Source organism: Lemur catta, chromosome 16 (genome assembly GCF_020740605.2).
Source record: "Lemur catta isolate mLemCat1 chromosome 16, mLemCat1.pri, whole genome shotgun sequence".
In the NCBI taxonomy this organism is placed as follows: domain Eukaryota; kingdom Metazoa; phylum Chordata; class Mammalia; order Primates; family Lemuridae; genus Lemur; species Lemur catta.
This window is the reverse complement of record NC_059143.1, coordinates 13,900,636-13,915,784: the sequence shown is the minus strand read 5'-3', so window position 1 is coordinate 13,915,784 and position 15,149 is coordinate 13,900,636. Positions and strand designations below refer to the sequence as shown.

General features: G+C 42.5%; 1 protein-coding gene across 1 annotated transcript; it reads left to right on the top strand.

Annotated features, from left to right (window-relative positions):
- The first annotated feature begins 5,337 nt into the window (after positions 1-5,337).
- Positions 5,338-5,946, top strand: CETN1 (centrin 1). The gene has a single exon (XM_045527905.1). The coding sequence runs from the start codon at positions 5,340-5,342 to the stop codon at positions 5,856-5,858; it is 519 nt and encodes a 172-aa protein (XP_045383861.1). The 5' UTR covers positions 5,338-5,339; the 3' UTR covers positions 5,859-5,946.
- Positions 5,947-15,149: the final 9,203 nt, after the last annotated feature.

Below are 15,149 nucleotides of genomic sequence, written 5' to 3'. Positions count from 1 at the left end.
GGTATAAATTTCCTCTATCATCTCCTATCACTTTCCTTTGGCTTCTCCTCTGAGCTGGGAGCAGACTTCTAAAAACATGCTGTCTGGAGCGTGTGGGAGAGAGTCCTAGCCCCCAGCTGTTCCGTCCCTTCACTGTGCCGTGCCCTGGACCTCCTGGGTGGCCTCTAGACATTCCTAGATCAGCCTCACTGCCAATCACAGGGGCCCTCCAGGCCCAAAGAGGTCCCAGCGGAAAGGACACAGGGACAAGGTGGGCAGAGTGGGCTCCCCTCCTTCCAAACTGATGTGGGGAGGAACATCAAACAGCTGAATGGCTACCTGTGCAGTAGGTCACTTTCCCCTATGGGCTGGGCCTATGATATGGTCTATCTTTCAGTAAAGACATCTGTGTTGTACTAAAGGAACTAGGCGAAATGCGCTTTAGTCTAGAATTCCATTTTCCCTCTGTCTCTGTCTTTTACTCTGAGAAGCATCATTACTACTTGAACCCCAGCAGAAGAGTTGGTTGCTCGAGGGCCAATCAAGCCAAGTTCTTCCTGACCTGTTTTCTTGGACCTGCACAATTATTTTGTTTTTTTTTGTTTTTAATTTGAATTTCAATGTCTTTCAAAAGGGCACAAACTCTCCAGGTCACTGCTAATCCCTAAATACACCCTTCCCAGGCAGCCCACTTGGCTCATACTGTGTTACCTAACAACCCTCTGGGCTCCTGACCTTTCAACCTCTAGTGAACAGAAAATTCTCCTTAACTAACACCCTCAGAGTCAGCTTTAGATGCTGAAGTTCCAGGGCCCTTGGAGAATGAAAGAAGGTGGATCAAAGAGTAACCAAGAGCTCAATCTATGAGATATTTTAAAAATCCGACTAAGCCATTCCTGGGCCTCCTGGTTCTGCATTTTCTTTTTCTTTCTTTCTTTTCTTTCTTTCTTTTTTTTTTTTTTTTTTTTTGAGACAGAGTCTTGCTCTGTCACCCAGGCTAGGGTACAGTGGCATCAGCCTAGCTCACAGCAACCTCAAACTCCTGAGCTCAAGCAATCCTCCTGCCTTGGCCTCCCAGAGTGCTAAGATTACAGGCATGAGCCATCGCGCCCAGCCAGTTTTGCATTTTCTGTCAGACGCCTGCACCTGGTGGGCCCTCTACAGGCTACTAACAGGCTGGTACAACTGCCACATCGCAAACCCCATGAGATTCTGCTTTGAGTTTATATCAACATAGATCCTGTCTTTTCTCAGCTTGTTTTCACCAAAACAATACTTAATTTGAGCTGATTTGGGCTCTGGGAAGAAGAGAGGAGAAGGCAGTCATTACCTCACTGGTTGCATCTAATTTTATTCCACCTCACAAGTTCAAAACGCTCTGGAGATTCATTCATCTTCCTTCCTCTCCTTCTCACGCTCTTCCTCCCTTTCCCTTCCTTCTTTGACTCCCAACCCCAAATGATGTATAAGTGGAGGGCATCTTGGTTGGGTAGGGGTGAGAAACATTGTGGGTGTTTATTTTATATGGCACATTAAATGCCACATCTGTGTTTGCTAAAACATAGAAGGTTCTGTAACGCCTGGTTGTGTTCCTGGAATATATTTAAAGTCACAAAATGAGTATGGTGCATTTTTTTTTGAAGGAAATCACATTTGTTCAATGGCCAATCATTTAAAACTGTAATAAAACTAGCAAATGTGTTATGATGAAACAGAAAGCAAAACTCATTTTCTTAAAAAGATAAAACACAGGATTATAAAGACATTTCATGCTTGTCGCAGGCTTTTTGCATGTTTCCCTGGATCCCATGGGGCTGCTTTAAACTCTCCTTTGCTGTTAGGAGTATTTGGGTGAAAGTTTGAGAAACTGTGAAATTCTGGCAAATTTTTCTACAAAACAGTCTGCTTTTATATGTGAGAGGAGTATTTCTTTATTTCTGGGGTTCATGGAATAAGAAATCATGTAGCCTTTGGCTGGACACTGAAGTCTGTTCCTGGGCTTGCCAAAAAGGCGTGGGTTGAATCACTGGACTTGATTTCAAATTCCCATTCAGAGACCAATGGGATTGTAAAACTTTTGCTGCTGAGCCCATTTCTTGTAAATGTCTCCACATATTTAAGAATAAGTAGTTCAGCTCTCTTAGTGTTGGTTTTGGGGTTCCGCCTGCACTGCCCCAGCACAGTTGTCCTGCTTATATAGGAGCAGTGTCAAGCATTTGCATGTTCTCTGTTCTGCATTTGTTGGAAAGTAAATAAGCAGCAGTAAAGAAGCTTTATTATGCATGTTTTCTGCCTTGGGTGGCACCTGGAATTTGCTGAATTGGCTGAGTGCAACTTAAATTTTAAAAGGCTCCTGAGCCTTACCTTTTTCATGCCGTGCAAGTCAAATGGAAAACCAAACAGTCAGCATAAGCAAATTGGTGGGTCCTTTCTCTTGGTCTCAACTGACTCCAGACCCTGTTGTGGAATTCCAATACTTCTTTTTTTCTCCCCTTCCAGCTGTTAAGTCTCCAGGACCAGACTTGAACAACCATCTCCTCTCCTCCCCTCAGATAATAATCAACAAGTGATTTTGCATATTACCTAGGATATTGTGGCATAAAAATTTTGCATGCCAAAAAAAACCCCAAAACAAACAAAAAACACTCATATCCACTGATTTTCCAGGACATCTCATTTACTTTATATCAGCCTTACCAGAATTTGAAAAATGACTTTAAAGTAATGGTGCAATTTTCACGTGCCTTGTGTAGACTCTCACTAATGCCAACCAAGGGCACTTTGCCCAGGTTGCCTCCCACTAGCTTGTACATGGAGTTGAAACAGGGAATGGAGCGAAGCAGAATGGAAGAAGAATAAATGTAAATATTAAATACCAAGCATATTGCACTTTCTGTCAGTGACTCACCCCAGAATAGGACTCATAGATCCCGCAAATTCCTATTAAATCTTTCTAGGCGAGAAGCTTAATTATTGTTAGGTTTAGGGAAGAAAATCAGTAGCGTATCTTCCCAGCAATATACTATGTTTTGGTAATAATCTCAACTTTTGGAAAAGGCAGCATGGCTCAGTGAACAAAGCCTCAGCACTGAGCTCAAACAGGCCAAGGTTTAAATGCCAGAGTCACCATTTATTGGCTGTGTACAGTCAGGTATGTGTTACAGACCTCTCCTTTGCCTCATTTTTTTCATCTGCAAAATGGGAAATGATTGCAAGGAATAAATGAGATGGCAGATGTGAGGACCAAGCCCAATATGCTAGGCACACAATAAATGTAAGTTTCCCTTCTCTTTTTAAGTCAGGAGTTTGGATTAGAAACATAAAGTAACTCCCCACCAAGCGCTGACTCTGAGGACACTGTTGCTACAAAGGGAGCTCTTGGTGGCCCTTTGTTGTGACTGTTGATTGCATACATCTGGAAACTCTGACAACGGTTTTGCTTTGAGCTCAGCTTGGCCCAAATGCAGCTCTATATAAGGCAGCTTCTATCCTTCAGTTTTTCCCAACACATCATAGCTTGGCTTGAATTTGGGCAGAAGGGTGGGTGCCAAAAGAAATGTACAATGTCTGGGAAAAATTCAGATTCAACTAACAATTACCCAGACCTATATGGCCCCACTGGGACACTGTCCCTGGATCTTTTATGTGTATTCTCTCGTTGAAAATGCATTAGGAAGCTTTATTATGATGCTTACTTTGCAGATGCTGCCAATGAATCTAGAAATGACTTTCCCAAGGTCACAAAGATAATATGGCATGGAGTTGGGATAAGATCCCAGGAAAAAAGCAGGGCAAGAGGATTTGCAGTGTTGGAAGATCAGCAGCTATAGCATCTGCATGCCAAGTCTACTTTGAGTTGATACCATCTGCCATAAGTGCTGGACGGTAAGAGAAGGGAGGTCGCAGGTAAGTTTCTTTGGGCTTTAGAAACCCTATGTCAGGCCCTCTGTCCATCAAGTCACATGTCAACTGGGGCAGGTGGTGAGATAATGTGCCATGTAAACAATATCTGATCACTAATTTTGAAAAACAGTTGGCAAAATACTTGTGATTGGGGGGGTTGTTTGTTTTATGTTGATGATTCAGAAGATATTTTAGGACCGACATTAATTGTCATACATTTATTCAATGAATATTTATGAATCCACTTATGTGTGTCAAACACTGTTCTGGGTCCTTCGGATACAATAATTCTTGAACAAAATGCTTCAAAATGCCATCTGTTATAACTGATCAAGTAGTGATAAATTAAGAATTTGAAGGGAAAAAAGGCTAAAAAATAAAAGCTCGTTTGTTAACTGTTTAAAGAAATACAGAGCAATTCTAAAAGCAATTCCTTTGTGGACTTATTTGGCAACTTTTTTCTTTCTTTTCCACTTTACTCTTGCTCTTTGGTTAAGAGGAGGATCCCTTTGTTCCCAGGAGGCTGTTCCTGTGACCATCGCCAAAAGAGGGCTACCAGAGCATAGTGAGTTTCAGCACAGCCCGGACTGGATGATAAACAGTGAGAGTAATAATGCTGCTAGGGGTTAAAAAAAACAACGGAAAAAGCCCTAGAATATCAGAATGTAGTATTTCAACTTCCCTCCCTCCAAATCGAAAGCCTAGTGAATGAAATTATGACCATTACTCAAGTGCAATTATACTGAGTATGTAGAATTGAAACACTGAGAAGTAAATCATACATTTGGATATCACATTTCATATTTGAGAACATGCCAGAAAAAATTTATTATTGTTGAGTGGCGTGTCAGCAGACAAACTTCTACAAATTTTCTACATAACTTTTTCCATTTTATCTGTTTCCCATTTACGTCAAGTTGAACACATGGTGTGACTTTTAATATTCTCTCTTCCTTCTCCTTGCCCACATTTAATGCCAAGTGATCCCAATCTTGATTATCCTAAACTTACCCTTAGGTAACGTCAGACCAAGAGGACTTTTTAATCAGGATGGAAAAGAAAGGAGGAAGAGCCTCCAAAGGAACCCATAAAACCGGTCCTATGGATGCTAACAAAGGCCTGGAAAGAACCGCGAGCACCAGTGAATTATATGAGAACTGTGAATACAGGCTGTTCTTGCCGGCTCAGGTATCCACTCGTGAAAAGTGGGTAATAAACCGAGGGAACCGTGGATTATAGGGTAAATACGATCCCACAGATATGCTGGCCGAGCGAGGAGAGGCTCCCCGGGCCAGCTCCAGGAAGCGGCCTGGCCTGGCGTGGCGGTGGGCGTGGCCGTGGCGGTGGGCGTGGCCGTGGCCATGGGCTTGGGGAGGCCCCGCGCGGCTCCGGGCGGGGGCGCCCGCGCGCGTGCGCAGTGGCAACGGAGCCATTCTGGTAACAGTCGCGGCGGCAGGATGGCCTCCAGCTTTAAGAAGTCAAACGTAGCGTCCACCAGCCAGAAGAAAAGGGTGGGTCCTAAGCCTGAACTCACTGAAGAGCAGAAGCAAGAAGTCCGGGAAGCGTTCGACCTCTTCGACTCGGACGGCAGCGGGACCATCGACGTGAAGGAGCTGAAGGTGGCCATGAGGGCGCTGGGCTTCGAACCCCGGAAGGAGGAGCTGAAGAAGATGATCGCCGACGTGGACAAGGAGGGCACCGGGAAGATCAGCTTCAACGACTTCCTGGCCGTGATGACGCAGAAGATGGCCGAGAAGGACACCAGAGAAGAAATCTTGAAGGCTTTCAAGCTCTTTGATGACGACGAAACTGGGAAGATCTCTTTCAGGAACCTGAAGCGTGTGGCCAACGAGCTGGGCGAGAACCTCACGGACGAGGAGCTGCAAGAGATGATCGATGAGGCTGATCGCGACGGAGACGGCGAGGTGAACGAGGAGGAGTTCCTTCGGATCATGAAGAAGACCAGCCTTTACTAAAGTCAGCTGAGAGAGAGGTTAAAGTGACTCGCAGGCTTCCCCGCTTCCGTTTTGGGCCACCTGAACTTAGAGGACAGCGGCTGTCGGTTTCTTCTCTACCTATTCTCTTCTCTATTTGTCTAGATCTATTTCCAAATCTCTAACTCAATTATAGTATTTGAAAGATGCTTGTAACTGAGTTTTGTTTTTTAATTCTCAAGAGCAGACCTGGAGCGCACGAAGTTAAACAAAGGGCTCTGAAGCTTGAGTCCACTCACCATTTGCCCTGCACTGGACTTGCAGTGACATCCACTGAACTGGATGCAGGACAGCCTCTTGGGACAAACAAAAATGTGGTTCCCTTGTCACTTCTTTGGTCGTCTTAAATTATCTTGCTTTATATATCATTCCTTAAATTCTAGTCATTTCTCCAGCCTAGTGAGGTGGGATCTGCCTTCAGGTCCCCCTAGCTGGTTTGCTTAATTGATTATCGGTTTGAAGGAAAACAGTGTGGCCATTTACAAACTTATTGGGCTCGAGACTGATACCGTCTAAAGTTTAGGCTTGCCTTAGGTGGTGGAAAATTGTGCAATTTAGACTATTCTCTGGCTTCATACATGCAAATGATTCTTCATTTGTGTGTAAATTATCTATTGGGGGTTACCCAGAGCCAATATGCATACCTAGGCTACAGAATAAAAGTAAATTTTTTATTGGCTGAAGCAAAGTGAAATTGGCTTCAGAGATTATGCTAACTAATAACTTTGAGTAAAGATTTACAAATGTAAGATCTTAGTTTAGGAAATTATAACAAATATCGTAATATTAATAACATTATAAGCTACTTGTCAGTCATTGGAAAGATCAAGTAATATTTTAGTTATTAGGCTACTGTAACATAACCTTTGTCATCTTATTACTGCTTAATTACAAGCCACTATCTCCCTGCTAATTCTTAGAACTTGGTTCTCGGTACTTGATTTTTTTCACCTCTGATACGGAGTTGATGTCAGCGGCTCTGGCATATAAGAAGTTCTCTATTTTAAATCTCAGTAAACTGTTTCACTGCAGCTTGTGTATGTGCTAACAAGACTTGTTTTCTGTTATAAATTAAGCCTTTCTTGCTTTGAAATAAAAGGAGATATTGAATATCTTTTGAATATCCCTTTTGAATATCTACAAATCTGAAATTAGAGAAAATTTAAATAACGTAATTGTGTGAACATAATATAAATCTATCCACTGAGATGGAAGCTTTGACTAATGTTTTGACAATAGGCAACAAAACTATTAAAGAGGCAAGATATTTTGGTCACAAGAAAACCTAAATTAAATCATCATACAAAGTCCCATTAAGATAAAAGCTCAAATTCTGGAAAATTTTTCACTTGCTTTGCCAGCAATTTTACCCTTCAGAGGGTGGTGGATGTAATCAGGGAAAGTACTACTCTGAGCTTAATTCTCATTAACGGGGACTAATTTGTCAAAGCAGTGGTGCTAGCTAGCTGAAGTGATGGGTGTATAAGCATTTGCTGTGAGAGAGGATTTTGCCAAGATGGCTGGCACGGGGCAGGGGAACTCACCCAGGCTGCAGATGCTAACAGTTCAGGTTCAAGGTCTTAGCGTGGACTCAGGTCCAGTCACAGTGGGAACAGATGCAACCTGAGCAACCATCAGCCTGAAGACAAGGGGAGGAGTGGGGCATTTTGGGAAGCAAGAGTTCCTGGCATCCTGGTGACCAATCTTGGCCCAAGGATTGATGTATGAATTAAAGTAGAAATACCAGAAACAAAGAAAGTTGGCAGAAACTAGGAGAAGCAGTCAGAGTCTCAGCCAACTGGACTGGACTCAGCCTTGGCTCCTGGCCCAGAAGAGGATAGAAAAGAAAACCAGGAACCTGAGCTGAAGCCCTGCAGTCAGGCTGGCCACACACCATGGGGTCTGCAGCATAGTAATTAAAGGAGTACCCTGAGGGCAAAATCCATCCCAAACAAGGAAAGGAGGCTCCGGAATATTTCTGAATCCCACTCACTGATAAGGAAGAGCCTCCCAAAGCACTTAATGGTGCATTTATCTGCTTCCCAATTGGCTCATACTCTGGAGAAGGAGAGGGTCAAGGGTGGAGAGTAGGATGGACAGAACAAGCCTAAACTGGCATGAAAGGTTGGGAAGAACTAAAAATGTAATTTTCACAGGGCTATCAAAACTGGTCCCAATAAAGAAGAATCAGGAAACATATCAAAGAAACCCATGGGATGTGTAGGGACCTCATGGAAGAGTTCTTGCTTTCTAATGATCTATGTGACAGATGAAAAGCAGACCATAGGGTTAAGGGTGAAATTGTATGACAGTATCAAGGTTGTACTAATAAATTATTAAGAAGGCTAGGCCGGGCGTGGTGCCTCACGCCTGTAATCCTAGCACTCTGGGAGGCGGAGGCGGGCGGATCGTTGAGCTCAGGAGTTCGAGACCAGCCTGAGCAAGAGCGAGACCCTGTCTCTACTAAAAATAGAAAGAAATTATATGGACAGCTAAAAATATATGTAGAAAAAATTAGCCGGGCATGGTGGCGCATGCCTGTAGTCCCAGCTACTCGGGAGGCTGAGGGAGAAGGATCGCTTGAGCCCAGGAGTTAGAGGTTGCTGTGAGCTAGGCTGATGCCACGGCACTCATTCTAGCCTGGGCAACAGAGTGAGACTCTGTCTCAAAAAAAAAAAAAAGCTAATGCCCCAAATAAGAAGAGGACATTAAAGGGAATTTTTCCCCCTAAGGATATCTTAGTTACATTTAAAATAAGAAGATACAGGGAAGGGATAGGTCCAACTGTTGAGATTGTTGCAGGTGGGTTTCATGGGAAGCAGACTCTTAGTCTGAGACTCGTATGCAAGAATTAATTTGAGTGTGGTTTTCAGATCACCCGGTGGAGGAGGGAAGAAACCAGGACTGGGTGGAGAGAGAAGTTGGGCTAGGACCAAGTTACAACAAAGGCCTCAGCTGATTCCATGGGGAGCTCTGGAGCTAGGATGGCTTGCCCCAAGGAGATGTCCTAAATTGGGACAAGGAAGTTGGGCCTTTAAAACTTCTCACAGACTGTCATCGGGCATGAGCTGTCCCCAGGAAAGGGGGATGACCTCCAGCAAGGTGGCCCTCTTTGGCAATCACTGGGAGGGTGGACCCAGCTGCAAAGGGCCAGGTGTCCACACTCCCAGCACCTGGGGGCGTGAGTGCTTCGGTTCTAAAGTGCAGGGCCAGGAGGCGGGGGTGTGGGCAGCGGAATCTGAGCAGTGCCCACAGCTTCCACTACAGTCCACCTCTTGTACCACTTGGATCCACTGGCTTTGTATAACCTCTGGGAGAAGCTAATGCAGGATTCTAATGAACCTCTCTCTCTTCCTGAGGGAAGGTTTTGAAAGGAAAGTTAGAGGGACAAACTACATCCCCTGCCATAGCAACTGGTCTCTGGGACACAAACAGTGCTCATCATCTCCCACAGCTACCTGGCAGCTTACCAGGTGGGATGACCCAGAGCCCCCAGGCACCCTACCCTCTCAGGCTGCAGCTGCTGCACTTGTTCCCTTTGCCCTGAAAATTGAGGGAAGGTGTACCAGAGACACTCGAGTGTATTACCTGGGTGCCAAACGTGCTCTTCCCATGCCCTGCCTGCAGCTCCACCCCTCCTGATTTTGGGTGTAAGCTTGGGTGTAAGCTTTCCTTAACTGTTGCTCTCTCAGGCGTAAGAAACCTATTAATATGATTGGGTGGGACACAGTTTGAAATTTAATTAGAATCTTCTTGTCCCCACTGGTGGTAGTATTCTCACCCTGGGGCCAAGATCTCTAAATGCACAGAGTCTGAAGTTGTGGGCATGGAAAGCCCAAATTAAAGAGTAAATGACTGGGAGTTATGGTAAGAACCATTTCCACCCCTGGTTTGCCGGACTCATGTGTTCTACCTAAGAGATCTCACACCATGAAACAGTCATTGATTTAGAGTGTATGCTACATCCTGGAGTATTGGCACCACGCGCTCACTGGTTGTCATGTGAAACCTGGCGCCTCAGGAGCATGTTCAACAGGCTTTTCCATTGCTCTATCAACATGGTATAGGATCGGTGGATTTCATGGTCATATGCCCATGTGAAGTGCTGCATACTTTACACTTTTCTGTAAAGTGGGTCCTTTGGGCCAATGCAAAGTTATATTAGAGCTTTTGTCAATAGAATAAATACTCAGATAAGGTGCTGGCTGAAGCTCTGCAAGCAGAAAAGGCAAGCCTGTGACTGCAATAAGTGTCAAGTTCAGTCAAGATGAGTCACTGCTCTTTCCAGGATAGAAGGGATCCAGTGAAGACCACTTGACACTAAGAGGCCAGTTGGTCTCCTCGAGGGACATACTGTTCTGCATTCATCGTCCTTGCTGAATAAGAGCCCCTGCTGTTGGGCTCACACACAGCCTTGGTCTCTGCCACAATGGCTACTCCATTCATGTGCCTATTGTGTCCATGCTAGGGTGGCCATAATCACTGAATACATTGTTGCTATTATTATTTTGAATAATCTAGTATCTATTAGAGCAATTAAAATTAAGAAAAAATAAAAGATTTCATTTTTCTTTTATTCCATTTCTAATGCTATTCTTTAGGTAGATCTGAGTTTCTGACATATATTAATATAATTTGCCTTCTCTCTTGAAGAATTTCTTTTAACATTTCTTGCAAGGCAGGAAATTCCCCTAGTTTTTGCTTGTCTGAGAAAGTCTTTGTTTCTTTTTCACTTGGAAGGATAATTTCATTGGATACAGAATCCTAGGTTGGTGTTTTTCTCTTTCAACACTTTAAATATTTCACTCTACTTTCTTCTTGCTTGCGTGGTTTCTGAAGAGAAGTCTGATGTAAATCTCATCCTTGTCTCCCTACAGGTAAGGTGTTTGCACACCCCTGGCTCCCTTCAAGAATTTCTCTTTGTCTTGATTTTCTACAGTTTGAATATGACATAACTATGTGGAGATTTTTGGGTATTTATCCTGCCAGGTGTTGCCTAAGCTTCTTGGATCTGTGGTATGTGTCTGTCATTAATTTGGGAAAATTCTCAGCCATTATTACTTCAACTATTTCTTCCATTCCTTTTTCTTTTTTGTATTGTGCCAACTTTTTTATTGATACATAATATTTGTGCGTATTTTTGAAGTACACGTGATATTTTGTTACATGTATATAATGTGTAATGATCAAGTCAGGATATTTAGTATATCCATCTCCTCAAGTGTCTATCATTTCTATGTGTCGGGAACATTTCAAATCCTCTCTTCTAGGTATTTTGAAATATACAACACATCGTTGTTAACTATAGTAACCCTACTCTGCTATCAAACATTAAAACTTATTGCTTCTATCTAACTGTATGTTTGCACCCATTAACCTATCTCTCTTCATCCCTCCCCCACTCACCCACCCTTCCCAGCCTCTGGCATCTATCATTCTACTCTCTTCCTTAATGAGATCAACTTTTTCTCACTCCCACATATGAGTGAGAACTTACAATACTTGTCTTTCTGTGTTTGGCTTATTTCACTTAACATAAGGACTTTCACTTCCATCCATGTTGCTGCAAATGGCATGATTTCCTTCTTTTTATGGCTCAATAGTATTCCATTGTGTATATATACCACATTCTCTTTATCTATTCATCTGTTGATGGACACAGGTGGATTCTGCGTCTGTTACTGTGAATAGTGCTGCAGTAAACATGGCGGTGCAGGTATCTCCCTTTGATACACTGAGTTCCTTTCCTTTGAGTAAACACCCAGTAGTGGAAATGCTGGATTATATGGTGATTCTATTTTTAGCTTTTTGAGAAACCACCATACTGTTTTCCATAGTGGCTATACTAATTTACATTCCCACCAACAATGTACAGGTATTTCCTTTCCTCCATATCGTTGCAACATTGTTATTTTTTTGTCTTTTTAGTAATAGCCCTTCTAACTGGGGTAACATCATATCTGACTGTGGTTGTGATTTGCATTTCCCTGATGATTAGTGATGTCGGAGAGTATTTTTTCATATACCTGTTGGCCATTTACCTATCTTCTTTTGAGAACTGTCTGTTCATATCCTTTGCCCACTTTTTATGTTCTTTTGTCTTTTTCTTCTCCCTCTGGTCTTCCCCTCACACATATGTTACAACTTTTGTAATTGTTCCATGGTTCTTGCACATTCTGTTCTTTTTCATTCTTTCTTCTCTTTGCATTCAGTTTTGGAAATTTCTGTTGACATGTTCAAGCTCATTGATTCCTCCTCTGGCTACGTTCGTCTATTAATGATCCCATCAAAGGCAGTCTTCATTCTGTTGCAGTGTTTTTTATTTCTAGTATTTCCTTTTAATTCTTTCCTAGAGTTTCCATCTTTGCTTTTGTACACATCTGTTCTTTCATGTTGTCCACTTTTTCCATTACAGCCCTAGGCATATTAATCAGTTATTTTAAATTCCTGGCCTGCTAATTTCAAAACCTCTGTCATATCTGAATCTGGTTCTATGCTTGGTTTGTCTCCTCAGACCATGTTTTTGTCTTTTAATAGGCCTTATAATTTTTTGTTGAAAGCCAGACATGATATATCAGATAAAAGTAACTGAGGGAAAGAGGCCTTTAATATGAGGGTTTATGTTTATCTGGCTTGCACTTAGGCTGTGATTACTGTTTACTGTAGCTCTGGTATCAGAGATTAACTTTCCTCTGGTGTCCTTGTTTTTTTCTCCCCTGTTATATTTAGGTTTTCCTAGAGTTTCCTTAAATAGGGTGCCAGGCTTGCAGTTCTCTTAGCTGCAGTTATACAGGAGCCCTTTGATGCGGTGGGAAGGTGGGGGGAAAAGTAAGTATTCAATAGTCCCTTAATTGAATCTCAGTCTTATAGTGAGTGTGAGTTGGATACTTCCCTTTTCCTTTCCCCACAGTACAGCAGCCTGGAGTTGAGTGTATCCATTTGCCCAGGTTGACCAGGCTTTGGTAAAACCCAGTCTACTGACCACTGGTGAAATGGTTTCCCTGGGGTCAGGCCTTGTTAAGGAGAAGAGGGAGCTTTGGGGGTATTTAAAAATGGTTATCTTTTCAGTCAGGCGCTGAAAAGAGGCCGAGATGGGTGGATCATTTGAGCTCAGGAGTTCGAGACCAGCCTGAGCAAGAGTGAGACTCTGTCTCTACTAAAAATAGAAAGAAATTATATGGACAACTAAAATATATGTAGAAAAAATGAGCCAGGCATGGTAGCGCATGCCTGTAGTCCCAGCTACTCAGGAGGCTGAGGCAGGAGGATCGCTTGAGCCCAGGAGTTTGAGGTTGCTGTGAGCTAGGCTGACGCCACGGCACTCTAGCCTGGGCAACAGAGTGAGGCTCTCTGTCTCAAAAAAAAAAGAAGAAGAAGAAAAGAAAATGGCTGTCTTCCCCTCCCTCTATTGGAAGCATAGGAGAATTTTTTTTGATCTTCACCCTAAGAATCAGGTGACGTTCCTGAAGGTAAAACTCAGCAAACTCTGAGGACATCCCCACACAGGGTCCCCTGGATTTTTTTTTTTAACTCTCAAGCTAGTGCACACTGAGCCTTTAAAAATTTGTCAGTTATAGTTTAAAGTGTTTCTACCTAGGCGGGCTGCGGCTACAGGTGTCTCCTCCTGGGCTTCTGCTCCCAGTAAGCTGTGATCCCCCCATGCGCCTTGTCTATATCGTTATATTGAAGTGATTTTCTTGTAGACAGCATGTGGTAGGTCATATTTTTAATCCACTCTGTCAATCTCAGTCTTTTCATTGGTGTCCTTAGACCATATATATTCAATGTAGATATTGATATGTAACGGCTTAAATCTGCTATTTTATTTTTTTCTTTCTCTTTGTTCTCTCCATTTTTCATTTTTCTATTTTCTTTTTCCTGCCTTCATATTGGCTACATGAACACTTTTTATCATTTTTTTTTATTTCTCTATAGTGTTTTTGAGTTATTTGTATAGCTTTTTAGTGGTTGCTCTAAGTGCTTCATTATATGTATCTAACTTACACAGTACACTGGTGTCATCATTTTACCAGGTCATGTGAAGTATAGAAATCTTTCTTCTCTTTACATCCCTTTACACCATTTATAGAACCAGATTAGTGTTATAATTTTTGCTTTATCCATAAAATAATTTAGAAAACTCAAAAGGAGAAGGAAAGCTTGTTGTATTTACCCATATTTTTGCCTACCAAGTTATTTCTTCCTTCTTAATGTCCCATAGTTCCTTCTTTTATCATATTATTTTTGTTTGGAGAACTTCCTTCCCTTACCATTCTTTTAGGGCGGATATGCTAGTGACAAATTCTCTTAGCTTTCTTTCCTCTGAGACTGTTTTCATTTCCCCTTTTATTCTTGAAATTCACTGGATATAGGAGTCTGGGCTAATATTTCTTTCCTTTTGTCACTTTTGTAAGTGTGCAATGTGCTACCAAAATAAAAACTCTGCTGGGCGTGGTAGCTCACACCTGTAATCCTACCACTCTGGGAGGCTGAAGCGGGATTGCTTGAGCTCAGGAGTTCGAAACCAGCCTGAGTAAGAGTGAGAGCCTGTCTCTACCAAAAAGAAAAAAAATCAGCCGGGCAATGCAGTGCATGCCTGTAGTCCCAGCTACTCAGGAGGCTGAGGCAGGAGGATCACTTGAGCCCAGGAGTTGGAGGTTGCAGTGAGCTATGATGCTGACACTGCACTCTACTCAGGACAGCAGAGTATGACTCTCTCAACAACAGCAACAACATAAATGGACTGTGCTTCATAGGATTATGTTCCCATCATTAAGGGTGCAGAGGCATGGATTAGATGAACATTTTGCCAAAATGCCATAGGTACTTCAGGCATTGATGCTGTGATGCCATGCCAGGCAACTCCATTTCAACATGGGTTTCTAAGGATGTAAAGTGAAATAGAATGTATTTAGATAAAGAGTCTTTAGAGCCAGATTTCATTTTGATGTTAACAATCACACAAAATTACTTTTCCTACATAAGAACACTTTATTACTACAGTTGATGATGGCTACTTATAGGAAATGTGTCTGCCTTGTTAGTTTCTTTCCGGATAGATCTATAATTCAAGGTGGTACTATAAAGTGATATATGTGATTTTAACAATAACACTTACAATAGCAATTATTCTGCCATACCATGCACTATCTAGGAGCTCCTACATATTCTATTATCTCCATTTTACAAAAGGGGAAACTGACGCATGGGTAAATTAAGTAATTTGTTCAAGGTCACATAGCTAGTGTGTGCTAAAGGAAGAGTTTGAACCTG